Source organism: Porites lutea, chromosome 1, assembly GCF_958299795.1.
Source record: "Porites lutea chromosome 1, jaPorLute2.1, whole genome shotgun sequence".
NCBI classification, from domain to species: domain Eukaryota; kingdom Metazoa; phylum Cnidaria; class Anthozoa; order Scleractinia; family Poritidae; genus Porites; species Porites lutea.
Genome location: NC_133201.1, coordinates 38448491 through 38472492, shown reverse-complemented (window position 1 = coordinate 38472492; position 24002 = coordinate 38448491). Strand labels below are relative to the sequence as shown.

Sequence of the window (24002 nt, the reverse complement as noted above, 5' to 3'; positions counted from 1 at the left end):
TTTATAACTTTGTTTGCTTTCGAAAAAGGAAAATCTCCCGCTGTATTTTCTATGTTTTGATAAGTATGGTTGTGATTATCTATAAATTGTTCTTTGCTCGACGAGTTTTATCAGTGACGATCTTGAAAGAACGTTAATTAGTTACTAAGAAAAATTATAAATAGAGAACCAGCGGAAATTACTGTAGTTAGTATGCCAATCGTCCACACTGAGAAAAGTGTCTTTTAGGACTTTTTAAAAACACGTTTAGGACACAAATAAAGATTAAATGCTTTGAATTTACGTTTCACGGCCGGTTCACCTAAACCATTTTCTTGATTATTATCCCCGACGCCGTCAATCATCATACTAGTAACTAGCTCCCACTCAATGAGTTAATCAATATGTTCTATTAATCATGAAGATGTTGAAGATAAAGACATTAAGGGTTGTTTTGCTTGATTTCAGGGCTTCAGTCCCTTGAACTCCTCAGAGACAGGCGTCAGGTTAATTCAGTGAATGCCACCCGTAAAATCAACAAACTTTTATCGGAGCTAAGACCGCACATCTGTCAATCACATGGTGTCACGTGTTCACCAGGTCCCCCAGGACCTCCAGGTCGACCTGGACCGAGAGGAGGGAAAGGAGCCCGGGGACGAAGAGGACAGAAAGGGAAACCTGGAAACAAAGGAGATCAAGGAATTATGGGATCACCAGGAAAAAGTGGCAAGCAAGGCATCATGGGACCTGTTGGGCCGGCTGGCGAAGCTGGTCCTAAAGGTCAAAAAGGAGACACTGGGTCTGCAGGTATGCCGGGATCTAAAGGAGAGCCTGGTGAATCGATTTCAGTTGCTACTGTTGCTGTTTCTCCTACAAGGTTGACTGTGAACGAGAGCGAATCAGCGTCGTTTCATTGTTCAGTTACTGGGAATCCTAAACCTACCGTAATATGGAGTAAACTGAACAGCCAGTCAAAAATAAGACAGTCAGCAGTTTCTGGAGAAATTTTACATTTACGGAACATAAAAGGGGGTGATGCGGGTGTGTACAATTGTTCAGCGGTAAACATCTTGGGACAAGCGCACGCAGTAGGACAACTAGAAGTAAATGGTGAGTTTGTGGACTTGCTACTGATATTTCCGTAAGCGTGGATGTGCCGATTTTGTGATTGTACATGGCAAGAACAAATATCGATCTGTCCCCCGCTTTTAGTCAGAACAAAAAACAAAAAAGTCTCCCAAGGAATTAATAGAAGGTTAACGGTGTGCCATTAAGCAAAAAATCACTTTTTATTTTACAGTTCGTCCCGCTATATCCCTTAATGCAGGACCTTTTCACTTCCTGGAGGGGAGTGATGTCACTCTTCCAGTGTGTCATGTAACTGGTCATCCGCCACCAGTGGTCACGTGGAGCAAGTCATTTGGTCAGCTACCGCAGGGGAGAGTACAGAGTAATAAAAGTGTCATCAAACTATTTAGTGTCCGTAAAGCTGATTCTGATAACTACCTCTGCACTGCAACTAATTTGCTAGGAACTGTTGTAAAAAGAACTCACATAGTTGTGGTCTCCATGCCTCGATTTATTGTCAAGCCACCGATAAAGCTTGTTGCCCATGGGAAATCTCGTTTGACACTGAATTGCAGCGCTACTGGTGATCCGCGACCTGTCATTAGCTGGCGAAAACAAGGAGCACAGCTTCCAACCGGGCGGAGCCAGCAGACTAACGGAGTTTTAGTTATAACAAATTTAAGGAAAGGGGATGCAGGGAATTACATTTGTGCTGCAACAAGTGCGGGTGTGTTTAACGTAGAAGCAGTGACTTCTGTTGAGATCTGCGCGACTAGAGGTGAGTAAATGATATTCACTGTGCACTGTGCAAAGTTTGTGGTAACTAGTGGGCTTAGTCGAAGTACCTTAGTGGAGGTCCTCTTCTAGAAGTTCATTTAAAACCGCTCATAATACGGGCACCAAAATTACAGGGATTAATGTACCCAACATTTCCAAATGCCCTAAGTATAAATAGATTAACACAATGACGTAATTGACGTCATTATTAAGTAAATAAAGAAAGATTGTAATTTTAAGGTGGCCCGTTCCCATTTGGTTATGTTTTTGATTTGCGTTTTTCAGAATGAAAGATTCAACCGATTTCTATGATTTTTAGCATCTGCAATAAATAATAACGGAAATTCAAGAAAGTGTTATTTATTTTTTGTAGGTATAAAAACCTTTGAGATATCGGCATATATTTAAAACCACATTTTTACGAAAAATGTAAATAACTTCGAAATCCCACGACAGATTTTTCCCTAACTTCAGCAAATAAGCCTCAGAGCTCTCTAGTTTTACATCTGCAAGTTTGAAGGCAATCGTGACCGTCGAACTCGCTGCACAAGATTCTGATAAAATTTAACCTTAAAATGCTACGCTAACACATTTGTGAAAGTTGAAGCACGAACAGAGGAAGACTGCCGACAGACTATCTCCTATCTGAAAGGATAGCCTACCTAAAGCTTTATTGCAAGAAACAGAGTAATCAGAAACTTACGGCGAATGCAGTTAGCACTTTAAGAAGAACAATTTTAAACTGAGTGCACAGTGATATTAAAGAACTTCTATTCATCAAACTTACTTTGTATTTGTCCCTCTCATTTGAAAACAAATCTCAACAAAGCAAAATATAGCATCTACGCAAAACTCTTAAGAGTTTTTAGCGTCGCAGGTTCCCGTTCTGAAGAGAAATAAGGCCACCAACGCCAGTACTTCTAACCATCCATTTTCAGCTGCAATGAACTCTTCATATTTGGTAATTTATTCACGCTTTTAAGACTTACCATCACAGTCGCACGGGCCGTTTGCTGTTGGGTATAATGAGGAGAATAAGACGATTGTCATATTTGTCTTCATCTTTATTCCCAAGTGGTAAACTTCCCGTGCGAATGTGATGGCAAGTCTAAAAAGCTTGAATAAATTACCAAATACAAGGGTTTTCATTGCAGCTGAAAAATGGATGGTTAGAAGTACTGGCGTTGGTGGCCTTATTTCTCTTCAGAACGGGAACCTGCGACGCTAAAAACTCTTGAGAGGTTTTCGTAGATACTATATTTTGCTTCGTTAGGATTTTTTTCGAAAAGAGAGGGGACAAATACAACGTAAGTTTGATGAATAGAAGTTCTTTAATATTACCGCGCACTCAGCATAAAGTTGTTCTTCTTGTAGTGCTAACTATGTTCGCCGTAGGTTTCTGATTACTTCGCATTGCGATTTGATTACATTTATCAAAAAAATTCACTTTTAAAGTACAGAGAACTGAACAAGTAAAAAAGAAACCAAATGTGTTGAGGGCCATGTGTTAGAAAACTCTTTACTGGGTTACTCATGTATCTACCCTCTCAAAATAAAGAACATTGTATTGTATTGTATTGTATTAGAAGGGTAGGAATAGGTGAACACTGTTGACGTCGTAGGCGTTTGTCTTTTACTTATTAATATATAGATTTAGCCAGGGCTAAAAGCGAAGCTCTGGTTAATAATACGTGTAAACTAAAAAAAATTAAATCTTGTTATGCTAAACGGGGGACGACAATGAAAATGGCTTCAAGACTAATAGATCTAATTAGCAAAAAAACAAATTGCACGTGCAGCACACTTTTTCTTCTATTTAGCAAAAAACAAATTTGCACGTGCAGCACGCTTTTTTGTCTTTCCCTTGCCGTTGTTTTGCACGACTACAACGCTGTTTTGTACGACTAAAACGTCAAACTTCCTAGTTACACACTATTTTTATGGAGAAATTGTCGTATGTGCTTACCCAATATTTTGTTTCCAGTGTTCATGTTCGCTTTTATTTTTCACTGCCGCTCATTTTCACCTTGCTGGCCGCTAGCATTTCTCATTTTCTCACCGCCGCTTTGAATTTCCATGTTTTTCTTCCTACGAATTTTCAATAACTCGCTCTAGCTCTTTCTCTGTTATCCACGTAAGTGTACACATAAAAAATAACGCCGAAAAAGACACGACTTTTTTCTTTCTAAAAGTCCGGGCGGCCATGTGATGTCCTTCCAAATAAATCCTTGAGTTGCATTTGGCTTCCCATACCTGTTGATTGAGTTATTTTACATTGGTATGCCTGTGGTGCGGACGGACGGTCGCTCGCTCGATCGCTCGCTCGCTCGGTGTACGGTCACGTGATTACCAAATTTTCTGGGATGGGTAGATTACCGCATTTCCTTAGCTATGGGGCTCCGCCCACGCGCGCGCTTCGCGCACAGGTGGAGCTCCGCTATTAAAATGTGTTTTGTGGGCGGTTTTGCCGTCTTATCCCCAGTCAGTGCTATACTACTGAAGTAAGTAGGTCTTATAGCACCATTAACTGAGATTTCATTGAAGCTTTCATCACCTTTATTACAAATTTATCGCTGTCAATAAGGTGTCTCCGAAGACATTATTTATAAGTCAACAGGTTGCAGACCAGCGAAAAACATACTGGAAGGCCTCATTAGGCATATCAGAGTGATACATAGATCTGAAACGTTCAGACAACATGAAATTTGGGAGCCAGGTTTAGTAGGACCAACGATCTCTGGGTAGTATTTGATTGTTGATAGTTGATTGTTGACGGCAACATTCAAGCAATACAACGTACGAACGCAACGCTACCTGACTTGCATATTACTGGAAATTACACTACCAGCCGCTTGTGACGTCCCTGAGCTTGATAAAAAAGCAGTGTTAATTATGAAAATTTTCACTTTGCCTGCTTAAGTGCAAAGCGACTCCTAGATTGTTTATCTAGTGATGGCTGTCATTGCCAGGCCTGGAGGCAAATTTTCCCTTTGGTTTTCTCTCCTCTCCGTTTCTATTGCTTCCCCTTTTCCAACATATTATTTTCTAGGCTTCACTTCGGTGGAAAGGGTTTTGCGAAGAACCCGAGGATTGGCCTGGGTAATACCCGCGGGGTATACTCCCTTATATGGCCTTCAGGGGATGTTCGGCTGGGTAGGGTATGGCTTTTGTCTTCTCTGTCTTATTTCGTGCGAGTCTGTCCTAATTGAAAACAGGGTATTGCCTGTATGATTGATTTGATTTACTATATGAAATCTGTTTGTACTTCAAGTATAGAAAAGCATTGACTTTAAAGCGAATTTGCTGGAATTTACCACTGATACATGGCCTTTGAACAAGACGGCATGTATTTTGTCCTTTGTTCTAATCATGGCAATAAAATTGAGGGTGTTTTCCTAAGCAGGATGTGTATTTTAGGATTTTTTTTGTCCTAAACAGGGTTAAGGTTTCAAACCCCCAGCGGTTTGCCTATACCCATATACTGGTTGCGTACCCTCCCGAAGAATCATGTAACAAGATTAAAATTTTCCGGAAGAAATTACTAACATTATTTCTCTGGTCTGTTTGACAACATCGAGCTCATTTGCGTATGGCTTAAAAGATCTCTTTGCCCTGCAAAAGTAAGACATGAAAGTTGCCTATGATCGTAGAGAATGAAGTCGCTTGGTTCCATATGAGAAGATGACAGTCGGTTGGTTTGTGATTGTTTTTAAATCTACTTTTTGAGTAGTTGTTAGATGTTATATGCGGCATAAAAATCATGTTATATATTAAATACTCAATAAATAATATATTGCAAGATTTTTGAAGTACAAATCCGGCCTAGATATGCAAAATAGCAGACATCCCAAGTGACTAAATCTCGAGACCTCGATTTCTTAGTTATTATTATCCTCGATATTAGGAGAGCTACCTTGTATCAGAACTCGGGTAAAACTGTCGAGCACTTTTGATTATGACTTACGAAATGAGCAGGGGCCGCAGTTCTGCGAAGTACTCACCACTTGCACCTCTCTCATAATGGACCTTATTTGGCCCCAAAATTTTGTATAAGCGTTGTTTTCAATTTCTCTTGGAACGGCTGTAATACCAAGGGGAGGGATGAAAAACAAGCTCCCCTAAAAACGCCTGCGTGGGAGGCTAACCGTTTATAGGTAACTGGGTAATATTTGGAATGAGAAACTTTACTTATAGAGTATGTAGGACAGTCTATTAGACTGGATCCACAAAAAGGGCAGTGCCTATTATCCTTCGTAGTTTGACTGTATCTTCCTATTTCTATCATTAGTTTGTGATTGCTTACTCGTAGTTTTACTAAAGCCCTTCTCCCAGCTGTTCCTCTTATTCAGTCTAAGTAATTAGAGGTGGTATGATCGATTTTAAAAGATCTATAAAATTAAAAATTTTGAGAATGTTGAAAGTTGTTTTGCCAATATGAGCTATTTTCCTGTTTCATTGAACTTACATAGCTTTTTACCATAGCGATATCTAATAAATCAGGGTTAAAGTCAGGAAGCTTAAAATATTCTGACATATTCACCAAATGAGAGTGGAAGCTATTTTTGGCATTACAGTGTAAGGCAAATGACATTAAAAAAACTTTTTTGACGAAAGATTCCTCATCTTTAGACTGTATAAACAAAATGTATTTGAGAATTTTTGATTGATGGTGATATTTAAAGGAAAACGACCAAGCTCTGTTCTACAAGCTATATTAGAAGCTCTCTTGTTTTCCAAGTATCGTTTACAAAATTGAAGGTGTGCCTTCTCGATTTGTGAGCCGTCCCAGGTCTTAAAATCTGGTTTGGCATCCACACCCCCAATTTCACTGTTATATGTTGGAATAGGGGAAATCGCTGAATCAAATATTTTACAGGCGAGAGCTACTTTTAGTTTGCTAAAAGTGATTCATGTGTCGTCTCAAGCTGAAGAGGTCATTAAGAGTTTTCTCCTCGAGATGTTCACGTGACACTGATAAAGACTTCCCGATGAGGAAATTTGAGTTTCTAAGTAAGTGTACTCTTGTACAACATCAATTATTTGGCTTTCTATGAGAAGGTAAAAAACAGCATTTTTCTCTGACGTTTCTGAAAAATCATAATCTTTGTTTTCTTGGGATTTATTTTCATCATCCATAAATATGCACAAGGGTCGAGTCCATGACGTTACCCATTGTTATAACCAAGGGAGAAAGTGCGTTCCTCAATACTAATAAGTCTAGAATTTTCTTAAATTTGTTCTTCTTGCTATTCTTGCGATATTTGCAAGTGAGTGTCTCATAACTTTTCTTGTGAATTATTTTTATTGCTAAAATTGCGAAAACAATTTTCTAACAAAATCGATCCTGGACATAAGTGTACTAAGTGCCTTCCTCCATATCTAATGAGCTTCTCTCTTATACAATTCAAACAATAGGCTTGCCTAGACTTGCCCGGTAAGTAACTTAAGTCCGGTATGAACGTCTATGAAAAAAGTAGAAATAAGAGAAGCGATCAACTAGCAACGCGAGAAACGGCTTATGCCTTCGATATTCTCTCTGGCGCTAAAAATCGGAGGTATAAACAAAACACAAACATACAGAAAGTGGAGCTCAAAACTCTTTATTTCAATTTTGACTGACTATTACCAAACTGTTTTCTCCGTTCTGTCTCGGGGAAACGGCTAACTATTGATTGAAGTCTCAGCGCTTAGTGAGCTTATTGTCTTGTTTCATGCTCTGTTAAAGTCAGTTAATTATACGAGTAAAGGAACCTTGCCGACATTTGCATAAAAATTGGCTCTACAGCTAGACCCAAGGGACAGCCTTGACTTATTATCATAAAAACACAAAACAATAAAAAAACTTAAGAAGTATTAATTGAAGCACGCGACTTATAAAAGTTCGCAATAAAACCAAACACGTTTCTTTTAAAGACACAAGAAATCAACTTTATAGCCCTTTAATAATTGCAAAAAAATAAAATACTTAGTGTTTTTAAAGAAATCCGTAAGTAGACCAAAAAAGGCAATCTTTTTTACACTATGCATAATTTTTTACTTACGGCCCCTCGGCTCCCCCTTTTTTTTTTTCTATTGTTTCCCTTCTCCTCCTCCTCCTCCTTCTCCTCCTCCACCACCTCCATCATTATTGTAGTCCATTACTATTAGCGATTAACAAAACTTTGAACAAGAAACTTGAATCTACAAACAATTATGCTTTGCTTTCTCAATTACATATTGTCTGCTGTAAACATGCAATCACTGGAACATAGACAGTACTATCAATCTCTTGCTTCCTTTTTAAATGTATAAAAGGAAATGGCCCTGACTATATTTCTGATTTATTCGAACCTCGTATATTACGCTACAATTTAAGGAACAGTGATCACAATCTCACTCAACCATCCTATAATAATCGTTATTATCAAAATTCTTGAATCAGCTTCCTTCTCGACTAAGTTGAGTGAATTTCGTGAACATTTAAGATCTTTTAATCTTATAAACTTAAGAGCCAGTTGTAAATGTAATTTTTTAGGGTTTTAAACTTGTTTTTAGGGTCTTTACATTTAACTAATTCAGTGGGATACGGGAGGGTCTAGCTTTGAGCATTCACGGATATATTATTTTTATTTGTTTATACAACAAATTATCTTTTTAAATTATTTTTATTGAAATGTATTGTATTTTATCAACTTAGTATTTATATTGTCATACCTTGCATAAATGAGCCTTTGGCTCGGATGATCGTCTGCAACCCCATCCCACGTACTGACGTAAATAAATTGATTGATTGATTGATTGACAGTTGAACTTCTCCACAACGGCCACTTTGGGGACAAAGGAATGCGGCCGTTGTAGAGATGTTTAAACAAGAATCGACGTATGAAGTGTCCAAAAAAAGTCGCCGTTGTGTTGAGGTGGTGGTTAGTGGAGGATCGAAAGTACTCTCTTTTCCTTTTGTTTTTGTTTTAAAGTAAAGTAATGGCAGATGTCATGATGGCTTCAGACAACCTTGGCTGCTTACTATGGACAAAAGACGTTGTTTGTTACATTTTAGTCATTTTATAGTCAATCCGACTGCATCGTTTTCTCTATCTTTTCTTAAATTTAAAAACGAACTCTTTATGTTGACTTAAAGCATGCAAAGATCCGCTTGGTATGGAAAGCTATGTCATCTCTGATGGACAAATCAGTGCCTCTTCACAATGGGATGTTAATCATGCCGCCATCCAGGGAAGATTAAACTTTAAGGCTGGTTCCGGAAAACAAGGAGGGTGGTCATCCGGATACAATAACGTCAATCAGTGGCTGCAGATTGATTTGGGTGATCCAAACACTGATGTAACTGGTCTGGCAACACAAGGCAGAAATGCTGGCTCCCAGTGGGTGACCAAGTACAAAATGCAGTACAGTGTCGATGGGATAAATTTTCAGTATTACGTGGAACAAGGCGCTGAAAAGGTAATATAGTCCACCTCTCTGTTCTCTGGTGAGACTTTCAGAGAATATCATTTGGGCAAACTTCAATGGCCAATACATTTTAACTTCTATTCACACTTTTGCCAACTGGGAGTTCTGGTGATTGCCTCACTAATTGTTGAATATCGAAATTTCCCGCTTGGCTAATATATCGTTATGGACACACTGTAGCATGACCCAATTGCTAGTTTTTCTGTATGGGTTTTTTACATGAGCTATTGATTTTCTTTTCGTTTTTTCTTTTTTTTGAAGTGCTAGCACTGATAAAATTGTCAAATACCTTTGCTTTTCAATCGATCGGTAATTAATCACTTGACGTTCATGATGCCCAAATTAATGGGCAAAATCTTTGGCTTTTGTTCGTGGTAAGTCGTTACCACTATTTACAAATTATCATTCAGATATAACACGTGCTAATTTATTGCCTTGCGGTTAACAATTTTGCATTATTTTTATCTTGATGATTTAGGAGTTTACTGGCAACACAGACGAGGATACTATTGTTTTCCATTCACTGAGCAATTCAATTAAGGCACGCTACATTCGTTTCCGCCCAACAGCTTGGTATGGTCACATATCTATGAGGGCGGAAGTCTACGGCTGTCTAGGTACAAAAGGTTCTCTTTCCTTAGTCTCCTTCTCTAGTGCCTGAATCTTATATTTTGCTATTTTGTTGTAGTTGGGCAGTTATTGCTTTTTTATGTTGGCTTTTTTTCCAAGGTAGATAATCTATTTCTTTGCTCCCTCCCTCCCTCCCTCCCTCCCCCAAAAAAATGTAATTAACTGTAATTGCGTTCAACGTCAGGAAAACGCAACGTAAACCAGTCGTACGAGAGACCTGTGCACGAATATTTAGTAGAAAGATCAGGTAGTAGATTTGGTAGTTTGGGTCAAGTTCAGAAAACTGAAATATGTCATAGACTCTGGACTTCTGTTTTCAGAGCCCGTCTTTTCTTTGGGACATATGATCTTCAAACTTGCGCTTCGGAGAAAAATAACATGTTTTTAAATGGTGCGGACAATATTCATGATCAGTCGCCGTTCTTTGCCCCCCAAAAAAGCCATTTTAAATTTCAAAAATGTTGTGTTGTGTTCAGTTCGTTAAGGGAATTGTTTAATATTAGGAACGTTCTCAGATTTCACTCGGTTTAATTTATTGAAACAGCTACAAATTCATTTAAGATCATGCGCTGCCACTTTGGTCTTAATAGATACAGCCCCACGCTCTGTCCAACCCATTACCTTGATAAACCTCGTTACTTTGGTTTATTGACTCGTACAAACTTCCCTACTTCTGTGACACTCACCTGCTACCGCAATTCCAAATGTAAATATTCCATCGCACGACCTAATCCTCGTTTGCTACAAGATATATAGTGCATGTGAACGTAATAAAATGACAGTACTTTTACCTTTTCCTGCAGAATGTAAACAACCCCTTGGCATGAAAAGTGGTGACATCTCTGACAGACGAATTACTGCCTCTTCAGAGTGGGATTCCAACCATGCTGCCATCCAGGGCAGACTCTTCTTTATGGCAGGTTCCCACAAAGCAGGATCATGGTCAGCTAGACACAATAATCTCGACCAGTGGCTGCAGATTGACTTACTTGATCAAATAACTAAAGTAACCGCTGTGTCGACACAAGGCAGAAATGCTTTCTCACAATGGGTGACCAAGTACAAACTGCAGTACAGCGTCGATGGTGTAAACTTTCAATACTACACTGAAGTGGCAGAAAAGGTGATATTCCCGATCATTGTACAATTATCTTTCTCAGGGGTTTCAAGGCTAAACTTAAGTCACTGATCACTCTTAGACACTACTTATTTTTTAATTAACGGAGCTGTGTCACGAATTTATCAAAATTTAAAAGTGGGAGCTGCCACCAAATTGAGTGAAACATGAGAATGACATCGCAAAACATTAAAAGAACCTGAGGCACAAATAACACAGCAAATATCAAAAAAGGTACCGAAACGTATCAAAACTTAAAAGGATTGCAATTGGGGTTTTTGAAAACTCGTTAGCCTAACAGTTCATTTCTGTTTTTTGTAGATTTTGATAAAATGCTTTACGAAGTAAATTTAAAGTTGAATTCCTTTGCGAATAAAGACGCGTTGACGACATCGACAATATTAATTCAGTGTAATAGACGGCCTTGGCAAAGTCCCTTTAACGATACCTGCCTCTGAAAGATCTCAACTATTCTTAGTTTGCAACCAAGTGACGAGACGGCCATGTTGGATGACAATACAATAGAATTTTGTCGTCAAGAATTTACCTGAAAATAGAGTCAAGTTCCCAGAAGAGAGAAATGCTTTTGTTCTTGCCATCCAACATGGCCGCCGCAGTGACGTCATGTGCAAACCAGCAATTGCATCGTGTTGATTTAGGAGTTTACTGGAAATGCCGACCGGGACTCTATTGTTTTCCACTCACTAATCAACGCAATCACCGGGGCACGCTACATCCGTTTCCGCCCGACAGCCTGGTATGGTCACATATCCATGAGGGTGGAAGTCTACGGCTGTAAAGGTACAGAACAATTGTCTCTGAAATTCTTTTACAGGCGGCACTTGTCGTAATGATGATGTTTGTAGCATGGTGGGGCCCGGTTACTCTTTTTCTGGGCAGGAATGCGTAAACACCGATGACGTCATAGCCTTTTCTCTTTATGTCAAGAATAACATCTCGTGAATAAAATTAGCAGGAATCTCATTATTTCCCATCTTTTGTATTCCAAGAGTTATTCGTAATGCAATTCTGTGCTTTCACTCACATGGCCAGCATCCATGCAAATTTATAGTAACAAAAGAAAGCGTTTGCATAAGAAAAGAGTTCAACTCCCACAGGACTGGTTTGGGACACACACATGGCCGCCGTTTCATTGTTTTGGGACACAAATATGGCCGCCACGACGTCATGCGAAAACACACAACTGAAACCTTAGACTCCCGTAGCGTTGTCCGGATTTAACTTGTTTGACATGTAGGTTTGACAGGTTTTTAGTTATTTTTAGATAGATGATGACATAGTTTATTTTAAATTATGTCAGTCATACCCATATTTGGGTATGAAGCTACCCGTGACTTATAATTCCTTAGCCTTAACGTAATTATACACATTCTATGTCCTGTTGCTTTCATTGTCTCAATTGTTAAAGTTTCGGTTCACTGATTCTTGGCGCACAAATCGTGCATATTAAATGAGCACGAAGGCAAACTATCTCTTTCTGTCACCAAAAACGATCTTTCTTCATTTTCCCTCCTCCCTTTTTGCATCTTTACATTTCTATTGTTTTCCATCCACCACCACAACCACCACATTTCTTTCGTTTTGACATCGGTGTTAACGTATTCCTGCACTACTGAATGAGATTCTTGAAAAAAAAAGGAGTAACCGGTTCCTATCATATTACTCATGTTTTAATTCTATTGCTTATAGATATAAAAGTTTCATATAAATCACAAGCGAGGCAAAAATCCTCATACGCACAGGTTGAAGGCCGCTATAAATGATTTTGGGAACGACAAATACTAATTCCTATATTTTTAACAAACTTTTGACTTCTGTGCAATCTGCTTCATCTCTATACTTGTATACAGTCCCTCTGTTAACTAATTTACTACTGCTGACATACAAATGATTGTAATTGGCGTCTCTAGGTCACTAACTCTAAGTTATAGCACTCCTAGCAATAACAGCAAACGTCCTTAACACAATGAATGCCTAGTTTGTTCAGTTGGCAGATCAAAATACACGAATAATGTTACCCTCGCGAACCCGGCGTTTCTTTTAAATTTTGTCTTCCTTACGACCATGCATTACATGATCTACTTTGGTAAAATAAAACAAACAAACTTAAGATACATAATTCGTAATATTCAAGAACTTTCTAACAAGAGACGTAGTCTTTACTATATGTGGTGCGCTTTATGGAGTGTTGGTTATGCCATCCCTTTTTTGACATCAAGTGTTCGTTTTATCAATCTTTACTTACCAGAAGCACTTCACTGGATAGAGTACTGACATTAATGTCTCTGTTTTGTAGAAACCGACACCTGTTGATGGCTGAATAGCAGTGGTGGGAAAAGGTGAATATTCGTAAAGTGAAAGAGCGTCCGTGGGCCTCGGTTTAGGTCCAAGAGGAAGGGGTGGCGTTTAGAACGGGGTCCTCCTCGAGATTAAAGGGCTTCTTCATATGATCTCTGTTCTTGACAGGGCTGGCCTGGGTACAGGGACCGATTTCGTCTAGTTTATTTGCGAAATATCAGCTCGGTTTCTGAGAGGTTAGCATCAGGAGAAGCCAGATTGGACACCTTAAGAGGTTTACACAACACATTCTTCTCCTAACGTAACGATACTGGAACAGAACCCCATGCCACTAACCTTGTAGAACCGCTGAAAAGCAAAACAAAACTGCAGAGCACCAGTTATGGAGAAAGCATACTAAAGAGTTAAACACTGATCTACAGTGATTAGGGTTAAGCACTGAACTGAAAACGGTTAGCTTTCAAATATTGTAATGGGATACAGCATAAGTACATGTATATCTGATAGGCGGGCTAAAAATCTTGCTATATGAACGCTTTAGCCCGGTTACCGAGATGAAAGTGGAATGAACTCTGGCGACCCAAATGGCATCATTTTACCACGCCTACTGTATTTTTCACATCATAAGTACTCTCATTTAACTGCACTGATACAGATTTAAGAGTTGCAAATCTATGATAGGCACAAAAGTTATAACTTTTTTGTTCGCCATGTTTGCTTTGTTTTTAAAGTTCCCGCCAGAACTTGCCCCCAGGATCTTCGACCTTTTCTCATCTCACGCCGGGCTCAAAATCCTCTTATGAACCCAAGGGGATTAGACATTGGTCTCAGAAAGAGGGCCATCCCGTTCAACAGGGCTAATGTGAAGAGGCCCTTGATTTGGTCTCGTTTTCTTAACATTGCTTGGCCCTTATCCCGCCGTGATATGTTCATGATCATACTACATACTACATTTACTGATTATTTATAGACCATCGGTGAAAAGAAAGATACCCTCTTTTTTTCTTATTAAGTATGGTGAGTTTCTTGGTAGTTCGGGAACGATTAACCCTCGGACGTACAAGGTGGGGGGGGGGAGGGGGGAGGGATGCCAACCCCCCGTAAGGTTTTTCTGAGTTTTTTCTTAGAGGATAAAACATCAGCACCTGACGTTTTCAGTAGCTGTTCGTTCATCCCTCGCACACTTTTAAGACAAGTTCAGTGATGGTCAGCTGCTATGGTTACGAGATAAGACGTCATAAGTAGCAGGTGGTCTAGCCATTTTTAGGTATAAATACATGTTTTTTCAACTTCTTTCAACAATAAAAGTAAATCTTGAGGCTAAAATCATGCAAAGTGCTTATTTATGTGTTATTTTTCACGTAAAGCACAAAAATTACTATTTCTCGCGGTTTTAACCTGATCTCTAATTCTTGGCAAGTCAAAAATTGCGGCCAAGATGGCAACCGTTGTTGGTGACGTCACAGGCCAACAGCAGCGCCACCACCCGTAAAATATACTTGATCTTGTTAAGAAGATCAAAGGCCTTCCACTAGAGGTAAAATCGTTTCGAAATACTGGAACATGACAAAAACTTCGGGGAGGGGTTCCATCCAACCGCCCCCCCCTCAGCCTCCTTCTCAGCCGCTTCGTTTTTCGCAAGGTAATTGCGAGCCATTGGTAATGAACCGCAAGGGACCATGGGAAGGGTGCAAACGGCAGGCGAAGCGACCTCGCGCCCGTTGTCTCCTTCCCGCCTTCCTTTGCGCGCACGTTTTTATTGAGAGAGAGACGTCTGGGTACGAGGCAGTCCCTCCCTTATACCACGGTGGTGGTATGAATTTGCGTGTACGTCCGAGGGTTAAGAATCTGACCAAACTTAATAACCTGCATTGAAATGATGAATACATAAATTTCATATATTTCAACCACCGAATTAACAAATAGATGACGAAATGATCATTGTAGTGAAAGACGCAACTTATGTTGTTGCGAACTGGAAATATAAGCTTTCTTTTCGCAACTACTTAAGTCGCGTCTTACACTGCGATGTTCTCTTCGTTTGAAGTCTGCATTGAAATTAGCCACTTACATCGACTTGCATTTGTATGCGACCCGCCTATTTTACCAGACAAATTTATTACGAAATAAAGCTTGACGAATGTTGTTTTAACCAACATATTTTTTTCTCCTTTTTATAGATTAAGATGCACTGATAAAGCCAATATCGATGACCAATAAAGGAATTGATTAAGTTAATTTGCCCGTAAAAATAAATTCAGCAAACAGTAGACCTATTTCTTTCCTTTGTATGTTTGTTTGTTGATCAGCTTTATTATAATGTTACTACCAGGTCAGTGCTAACTCCTTCAGTCTTGGAATGCTCTTCTAATAAACAAAATTTAGCAATTAATGAATGAGGCTGAGTAGGATATGAAGAATTATGCAGTTATCGCAGGGTGTTATCCACTGAGGCCTTTGATAACACCCTCCGAGATCTGCATAATTCTTTTTAGTATATACTAAAACAGTGGATAGTGTTTTTCACACGCTCTGATTGGCTACTCAATCAGTGAATATCCTGCACTATTCACTGATTCACCTCCAGTTCCTCCGAGCGAGTGACACCAAACTTGCGTAGGTTGCGAGCAAAATGCTTTCCCGGTTTGCTGCCGTAACAAACTAGGAAATTTCACAACTAATCAATGCAAGTAAGCTATTTCCGAAATACATGAAGAAGGTGACGAAGTTCGGTTTGGAAGTTTTAACAGGTAAAGCTTTGTCTTTTTGACTTGAATAGTTATCGGTAAAACCGGCGAAAAAGTTTTTCGTTTACAAATGCAAATTAAGCATCTTGTATTACTTTATTTAGTTGACTTGTTCATAAATAAGCTTAAAACTAAATTTAATAATCTTTTTTACAGAATTATTTTAAATACAAACAGAATTCACAACTCCTTTTGAAGAAACTTCCCCTCAAGAGCTAAACAAACGCCTTCAAAAGTTTTATTTGTCGCTAAGAAAAAGCGACGACCGCGGCCGTTCGGTCATCGCGCGCCAAAATTGTAATCGTTGGCAACAGTAAATGAGTTAAAAATCATCATTTTGTGCTCAATTATCTCACTGTTTTAGTATATACTAAAACAATTATTCACCTCAGTGTCGGTGGCTAGTAGTGGCTATTTAACTCACCGCTTCGCGGCCTCGGTAAATACCAATACTAGCCACCTCCACTTCGGTGAATAATTGTTATATATCCTATGAAAGCCGAATTTATTAATTGCTTTATTATTCATTCAAAATAATTCCTAGTTTAAAAACAAGCTAAAACATGCTTACCTTCGTCGATGTGAACTTCACCTGGATAGTGCATGTTTAGAAGATAAAGGACTGTTCAGGTCTGCAAATATACTCCAAATAGCAGATGCTGTCCGTCGAGTTGTCTTCTCTTTACGTTTTTAGACAATAGTTTGTCGTGAAACGAGTAGAATGTTCCGCCAACTGTTCGGCCATCAGTTCTTTTCACAACCAAAACAACTCAACCTCTTCCCAGGTGTTCTCGGTTAACGGTGCATTAACCTGCAACTGTGATGCACTTTTGACGTCATCGGTTGATTAATAGCAAAATTCTTCCAAATTTGGTCAGTAGTAGCTGGTTATGGTGTGTTATGCGTGTGCTTTTAGCCAATCAGAAACGGAGAAATATTTTGAATGAATAATAATAATCTTTAATGATAAGGCTAACATCCCGCTAAGGGTCTTCAGTGCGTTGTTGCGTATATTACTGCGATTTCTCAAGTGTTAAGGGCTATCCAAAATTTTTTGAAGAAAGTCTGTGATAATGATAAACGAGTCTTGTTTGTAAAACCTAAAAATGGGAAATGTTATTCTGCAAGCAATAGATCCGAAAGCTAATTTTTCCACTTCGCCTAGGCAACATCAAAGTTTACCTTGTTATTCATCTCAGCGAATATTTGTCAAGCAAGTAACGTTTTTCCAACGAACATAATTTTCCTGGTAGAAAAATCCTTCACCATTTCAAGCTCAGGTTATTTCATGGTGATCTTTACGGGACTTGTACGGGATTCGAAACCACTGACCTCTGCAAACAGCAAAGCAAGTCACCGAGGAACTCACCGCCAACTCTCCGAACTCGGGGTGGTCAGAAAAATTCCCACTTGTGAATAAAAACCTGCGTGCAAGCGCTCAATTTATGACGAGGGAAGAGATACTTTCTCCTGTTGCTTTCACGTGACTTTCCGCGACTCCCCAAAATAGAGAGGAATTAGGACCGCGGAATTAGGGACCCTACGATCCGACAACTGCGACGTCCATGAAAACGTCGCTGAAAAATAGACTTTTTCACGATTATTCCAATTCACTCTGTTATTAAAAAAGACGTGAATTTTGATTGGAGCTGAAGAGAGGGTCCGCGCCCGAATTCAAACAAAGATGGTAGAATTTATTGCCTTGCCGTTCCCGTTCTCAAGTAAACTTAAAATTTGGTCATTTAACGTCGTAGTTGTGAAGGGACAGCAAAGAAGTGTACAAAAAAGCGTGATGCACGTGCACAGTTGTTTTGCTAATTAAACCTATGACTTTTTCTAGGTTCCCGTTGCCGTCGTAGTTTCGTAAGGTCCCTATTGTCAATGGGGGAGGGGGGGGGGGGGTCCGCAAACTACTGTCCCCACCGTCACATCGCAACTAGACTCTTGTTGGTATTACTTGGACCAGTTCCGAAAGAAGGAAAAGAAAGTCAGAAGAAAGAGGAAATTCGACAGGCGCCACTGCGGAAAGAACCTCTCACCCTCCACCATGGTTATGGCACCAAAGGGCTGAAGGGGTGTTTTCGTGCAAAGGTTGAACCTCACCGTCTTAAGCAATAGAAACCCCAGGCTGAGGTTCCTGGCGCAACCTGATTCCTGTACTGGAAACACCCAAGGGAGCAAAGCGGGTGCACAGTGCAGTTCCAGATCGCTTACTCATACTTAGAATCCCCAGTCCTGTGCTGACCTCGATTCCTGTTAACCCTAGAAAGTCCACGAGAAGTGGTCAGGAATTAGACTCAAAGAAGAACTTAGACTATATACTGTGAACATTATTTGTTCATCATATTCGTTTGCTTGGGAAAACAGTGTATTTCTGACTTACAGGGGACATGTAAACTATTGCTTATAAGCCCTGGGCTTATTCATCTTCCTAAGGGGTTTTATTAGGATTAGGGGGGTGTTCACATGAGAAAACTCGCATGCGCGCGAGTTTCATACCGGGATGACTTTTTTATTTCGTATCGCGTTTACATGATGACTGGGTCATTTCATATCTCGTTATTTGAAGGTCCCCTCCATGTTGATAAAATACGCGTAAGATTCAAAATCGCAAACATTACGCATGATACTGTTGCGATATTTCGTACCGGAGTGAAATTCTCGCCCCGGTACAACAACCGGGGTGAACTCACGCCGGGGTGACTCGCGCCGGTACGACATTTTGTGGTGGTATCATGTAAACAATACCGTACGCATAGCTACTTTGGGTATAATGTAATTTGCAAAACAAAAATCATAGATAAGACTAAAAATTCTGTCATGTAGAATTCTGTTTTTCTTTTTTTGGATTTTCTCTTCGCCTTTCCTGGAGCCAGGCATCCACACTTGGATACCTTTTCCCCTCTACTGAAGGACAAAAGGTTTCTAGTCCATATCTGCCAACATGGCGACTGTGACCAAACGTCTTCGTTTTAGGCGAAGGTGGCACTGTCTGCAGACGTTAAAAGTAGTTGACCTCTGGTACTTCCGTTTGCTTGCAGTCTCAGGACTTGTAGGCGTTTCTGCTTTAGCTGCCCTTTTACGCTGGTTGTACAGTGTTGTACGTGGCACTGGTATAACAGTGGGACTGTTATATACACGGACTGCCCCTTCAGCTGGAGGTACAACTCTTTGTGTGCCTTTAGGTCTTTCAGTTGGTAGATTTGGAATAGGTTTAAAGTCATCTGGCGTTCGAGCTGGATAGGTTGGTGGCTTGGACAGAAGTGACTGTGTAGGAGGAAGTGGCTCAGCAGACTCAACTGGTGCAGTGGGTGGGAGGGACTGGATCAGAACCCTGTTTTCTATGTTGTCTCTTGTTAAACCTGTAGACAAAATAATCAGTCAGTTCATCCGGTTCATCTGGATCAAGACGACTGACATCTGAAGACCAAGTCTTCCCTGTCTGGCTGTAAAGATATTCTAACCCCATTTTCTCACTAATTTCGTAATAACAAGAACATTTCAAATCGGTATGTTAGTTTTATGTGGTTATTAGGAACTGCAACCTTCCAAATGAAGGTGGAAATCAGCAGCCTATAGATTGCTCATACATGGGATACACTTAGTAGCTGACACAGCACTATTTATCTGTTACCTAACTCCATGCAAAACATGATTAAGATAAACAATTAACCCACATTACCTGTGTACTTGCCAGGATGGTCAAAGTTCTTTTGCTGCTCTTCACCATACACCATTTTAGTCAAGCGGTTGATTTCGTACTTTAGGGAGGAAGAGTAGCTGCTTGTTGGTGAATTTTCACTCCCATCTATCATGGCCGCCGAAGCCCTGTCTTCATTCCAGCGTACAATGCCCTCAAGTAGATAGCACTGAAAGTGGATATCATTGGCTATTGTACCTACAAGTAAAAAATTTAAGCATTTAAATGGAGTGCCAGAAGAAAGATGTTACCATTTTATAAGATGGTCTTAGACCATTAAATAACACAACTTTCTGTTTCAGTACAATCTTTTCAGAAACACAGATAGTAGTTGGAATGTACCTTACACATCTCTTCATATCTCTTAAGTCAACATTTTTTGTTAACAGAGGTGATCCTTAAGGAGGATGAGGACATTATTGTTTTATAAGTAAAGGATTTTGTGTGTTTTTTACCTGGAATGAAGCGATCAATGTGTAAATGGAATGACTCCAATGATGTTGACCCTCAGGCATATCTGTACATGGGGAGCTCAACACCACCCTTCTTTAATGTACCAGTCTGGGTGTACAATTGAATGGCAGGGTCATCTACGTCCTGTATGCTCGAAATGTGCTGTTTCTGCTCCTCCCAATTCTGCTGGATCAATGTTTTCTTCAGCAGAGGTATACCCATGGTATCCTTCGCTTTGTCAGAAGAAAACGTGTCGATTAGATCTTTGATGAGACGAGTTGTTTCCTCCACTCCCCGTGTGCGTCGATTGCAGTGGCTGTGCAAGGCCAGTTCTTTCTTAGTAATATACATAGCAACATCTTGTTTCCGTTTTCTCGACACTCCACTGGCAGAGAGTTGTCCCCTTTTGGCTGCATATAATCTTTGAAGGTCTTTGGTATCCCACTCAAACACACATGCAGATAGTCGAGACATAAAGGTAGCATACAGGGCATGGGATTCTGAACAGCAACCAGCAGCAAACTGTCTCATAAAATGCCATACATCGAGACGTATGACCAGATTGCTCCACTCATGGAAATGGCTCTTTAACTTCGTAGAACAGCAATCTCGGTTCACATACAGAAGTTTTGGTGGAGGTACATTGGAGTTTCTGTATCTCTCTACCAAGCCAGTCACCATGTCGCCGAGACCATCACCTTCCGAATCTGTCAAGACAGATGAAAGTACGTGACCAAGCTCATTGCCCACATTTGTGGCCCAAGAAGCTGTCCCAGCAGTATTTCCTCCAAGCTTTTTAGTGACCTGCAAAATTGTGCAAGAAGAACGATTGTTAAAACATTTTATGATAAATATAACACTGCAATGCATACACAGAAAATGAAAGTGCCCAAAATATGCTAGTGTAGATACAGTACAGTGTACATGCATTTCTAAAAAATATTATTTAATAGTCATTATTCCATTTAATAATATTTCTCTCTGCAAGGTTTTATTACTTAATCAACAAACTTTAATTACTGTGCTGACATGGTTTTAGCTTCCAAGTTACTAAGTACCCTCCCCCATCAAATTTCACTGTTTTGTAAGAAGAGTCCACCATAATAATAATTATTTACAATTGAAAAGTGAAAAATTCTTATGAAGCTATTACCCTCTTTGTTGAGTCCATTTTAAGGACTGAGCCAAAGGTAGAGGTTATCTTTGCCTTCACTTCATCTAGCCTGCTCAAGACATCCCTCACATAAACGGCAAGAAACCAAGGTCCTTTAGGCACCGGTGTGATTGGTGTTAATTCTTTGTTGGGAGCAGCAATACTGAATAAGCCACTTGCAGCTTTGACATGAAATGGCTCCCTAGCTTGTAAAAACCTCGAGCCTTTTCATGTAAAATTCACTATGCTGCTCTCCAACTTGATTACACACCTTAGTGGAAGAGTTCCCGAGGGTCCTCTGTCTTAACAGGCCAACAACTCACAAATCACAAGAGTATCTGAATACAAAAAAATAGGAAAACAAATTTCTGGACAAGTCATTTGATTAAGCCATTATTAAATAATGCATAAATGAATTTGGTATTATTATTTTCCAGCAAAAGGCGAGTGGGTTTTCTTTTTTCATGTCATCTCATCTTACTGCTGGTGAATTATTACAATAAATTAACGACTTTGTTTTTTACTGGTACCTGTATGTGAGTAGTGCTGGAAAGTAGCTCCGATGGCCCAAGCACAGTTGACCAAGTACCACACTGGACCAGGCAGCAAATTTTATTTTTGCAAAACTTGCATTCTAGCTGGTACTCTGTACCCATGAAGTACCATTGGTCCATGTCCAACACTCTCCGTACTGTTTTGTATAACCCTGATTGTGTAAGGTACAGCTGAAAAAAATGATACATAATTGGAGAAAAAAGCTTAATATCCATGATTATGGAGAGTAAAGATGTATTGCTGAACATTACAATGCTATCCCCAAAGCATAAATGAAAGCTTTATTCATGTCCGCACAAGGTAATATTTACATTTGTATTATTAAAGGACAAGACAATAATATTATACTAAAAATATCACGTAAAACTGTATATAAATATCAGTAACAAATGTTAATATAAATAAAGACTACTTTAAAAAACCCAAGTCCTATATGTAATTGTACCTTCACATTCTGTTTAGCTTGATTTGCTTTACACTCCTCGGTGCAGCGCAGATCAAGGCCCCAAATTCTCTGTGGTGCCCAGAGAAAAAAGGGTTCTCAAAAGTAAGTGTCAGGTGAAGCTGGGGGTTGGTTGCAGTTATGGACAGGCTCTGGTGGGATCCACCACATCTTAAGGTCTTTCTTTATCTCGGACTTGCCAGTCGAAGGGTTGAACTGGTACAGTGCTTTGCTCATCCAACGTTGTTGCTCAATTGGTAAGGTCTCTTGCCAAGCTTTGGGAAGAGCAATTTTCTGTGAAAAGGGTAGATGTAAAAGAAAAATGATACTGTTAAACAGTTGTGTAGGACTTAGTTCAACCAGATACAACCTTTAAAACCAATAACAATATAAATTCTAATAATAAATAATTATATATCTAACCTCTGGAGTATCCGATATAGGGGGTGCAGCTGTCACTGTCGAACTGGGACCAGTAGAGGGAGTAACTACAAATAGATAATAGAAGGATTGACAGTATTAAATCAAACAGACTAACAGTAAAAAATCTACCTTAAACAAATAACATCTGTAATATATAAATAATATCTGTACATGTACATGTATAAATGTCATGTTTAAATTTTGGGCTGAAATTGAGGAAAAAGGATGTAATTTGCTTACTACTGATAAGCAAATTACACCCTTTTACAGGAAACCGTTTACTACGTCACAACATACAAGTTTAATATATTTCTAAAATATGATACTGTCATCAGTTTTATTTATTATATGTGCCCATTCTTTCGTCAACCTCATCAGCAAATCGAGCAAGGGCATCATCGTCATTTTTTTCCTGCTCCTGCTGCCTCCTTATAAGATACTGTTTAATCTTATCCAGCTGACCACTGGAATGCGTTACTGGATGATGGAGGAGCTCTCGTACATAGCTTTTGTGGTTTTGGTCCACTGACTCAGAGAGTCCTTTCCTAGTCATACTACTATATGGTCCAAAACCAACAAGAGCATGTCCTTCAGCATCTCCAGACCCCACTCCACTGGCCTTGGCTTTGTTCTGGCGTATTCTTTTGCCAATGGCATTAATCATCTCTGGGAAAAGATTAACATACCTATAAGTAAAACAAAAGAACACAGCGTGCATTGAAGGCAATTAAATGGCTAGAAAACAACATGAAGAAAATTGGTAGTCTCATAAGTACTAAAAAATTAATGTAAACCCTTTTCTAAACATCTCTCTTTTTAAATACACTGTGCCATTACAGCTAATACATAATGTGCCACAGAAATCAGGTTCGTTTTATTGCTTAAAAACAGCATGCTTAACTATACTAACCTAAAAAGAGCTTCTTTATTGTCCCACTGTGGATCCCCGTACCGCTTTGCTGTCTCGCGAGCACGTTTGTGGTAAGTCATTAACATGGTAGCCCAACCAACATCATTCTGCAGAAGCCACACAAAACTCTTGCCACGGTACTTGCCAAACTGCAGAGAAGTCATTCTTAGGACCCACTCCTCATTACCCACATCTCCACCAGACTCACGCACACATCCTTTCGCCTCTAACTCAGCCGATAATCAAATTCTGGGCTGACTTATTCCCTGCTCACAGATGT

General features: G+C 39.6%; 3 protein-coding genes across 3 annotated transcripts in view; 2 read left to right on the top strand and 1 right to left on the bottom strand.

The window, feature by feature from the left end:
* Positions 1-24002, top strand: part of LOC140949830 (thrombospondin-2-like) — a 177528-nt gene that overhangs the window by 31494 nt on the left and 122032 nt on the right. The window lies entirely within an intron of this gene.
* The window catches only part of LOC140949851 (uncharacterized), a 196918-nt gene continuing 173363 nt past the window's right edge, over positions 448-24002 (top strand). Inside the window, 6 exon segments of the mRNA XM_073399000.1 lie at positions 448-1089; positions 1280-1825; positions 8942-9264; positions 9752-9890; positions 10707-11044; positions 11683-11821. Coding sequence (XP_073255101.1) covers positions 684-1089; positions 1280-1825; positions 8942-9264; positions 9752-9890; positions 10707-11044; positions 11683-11821 — 1891 coding nt within the window. The 5' untranslated portion in view covers positions 448-683.
* Positions 18791-20272, bottom strand: LOC140949843 (uncharacterized). Its single transcript, XM_073398988.1, has 2 exons — positions 19769-20272; positions 18791-19448 (listed from the first exon to the last, which is right to left on the bottom strand). Exons 1-2 carry the CDS (start codon positions 19899-19901, stop codon positions 19012-19014), a joined length of 570 nt encoding a protein of 189 aa, XP_073255089.1. The 5' UTR covers positions 19902-20272; the 3' UTR covers positions 18791-19011.

Bases quoted from the DNA above. Each gene is read 5' to 3' on its own strand.
- LOC140949843 (XM_073398988.1), bottom strand. From the start codon at position 19,901: ATGATAGATGGGAGTGAAAATTCACCAACAAGCAGCTACTCTTCCTCC. The intron at 19,449-19,768 runs GTAATGTGGGTT...TTTTGTCTACAG, and splicing joins CCATCCTGGCAAGTACACAG to GTTTAACAAGAGACAACATA.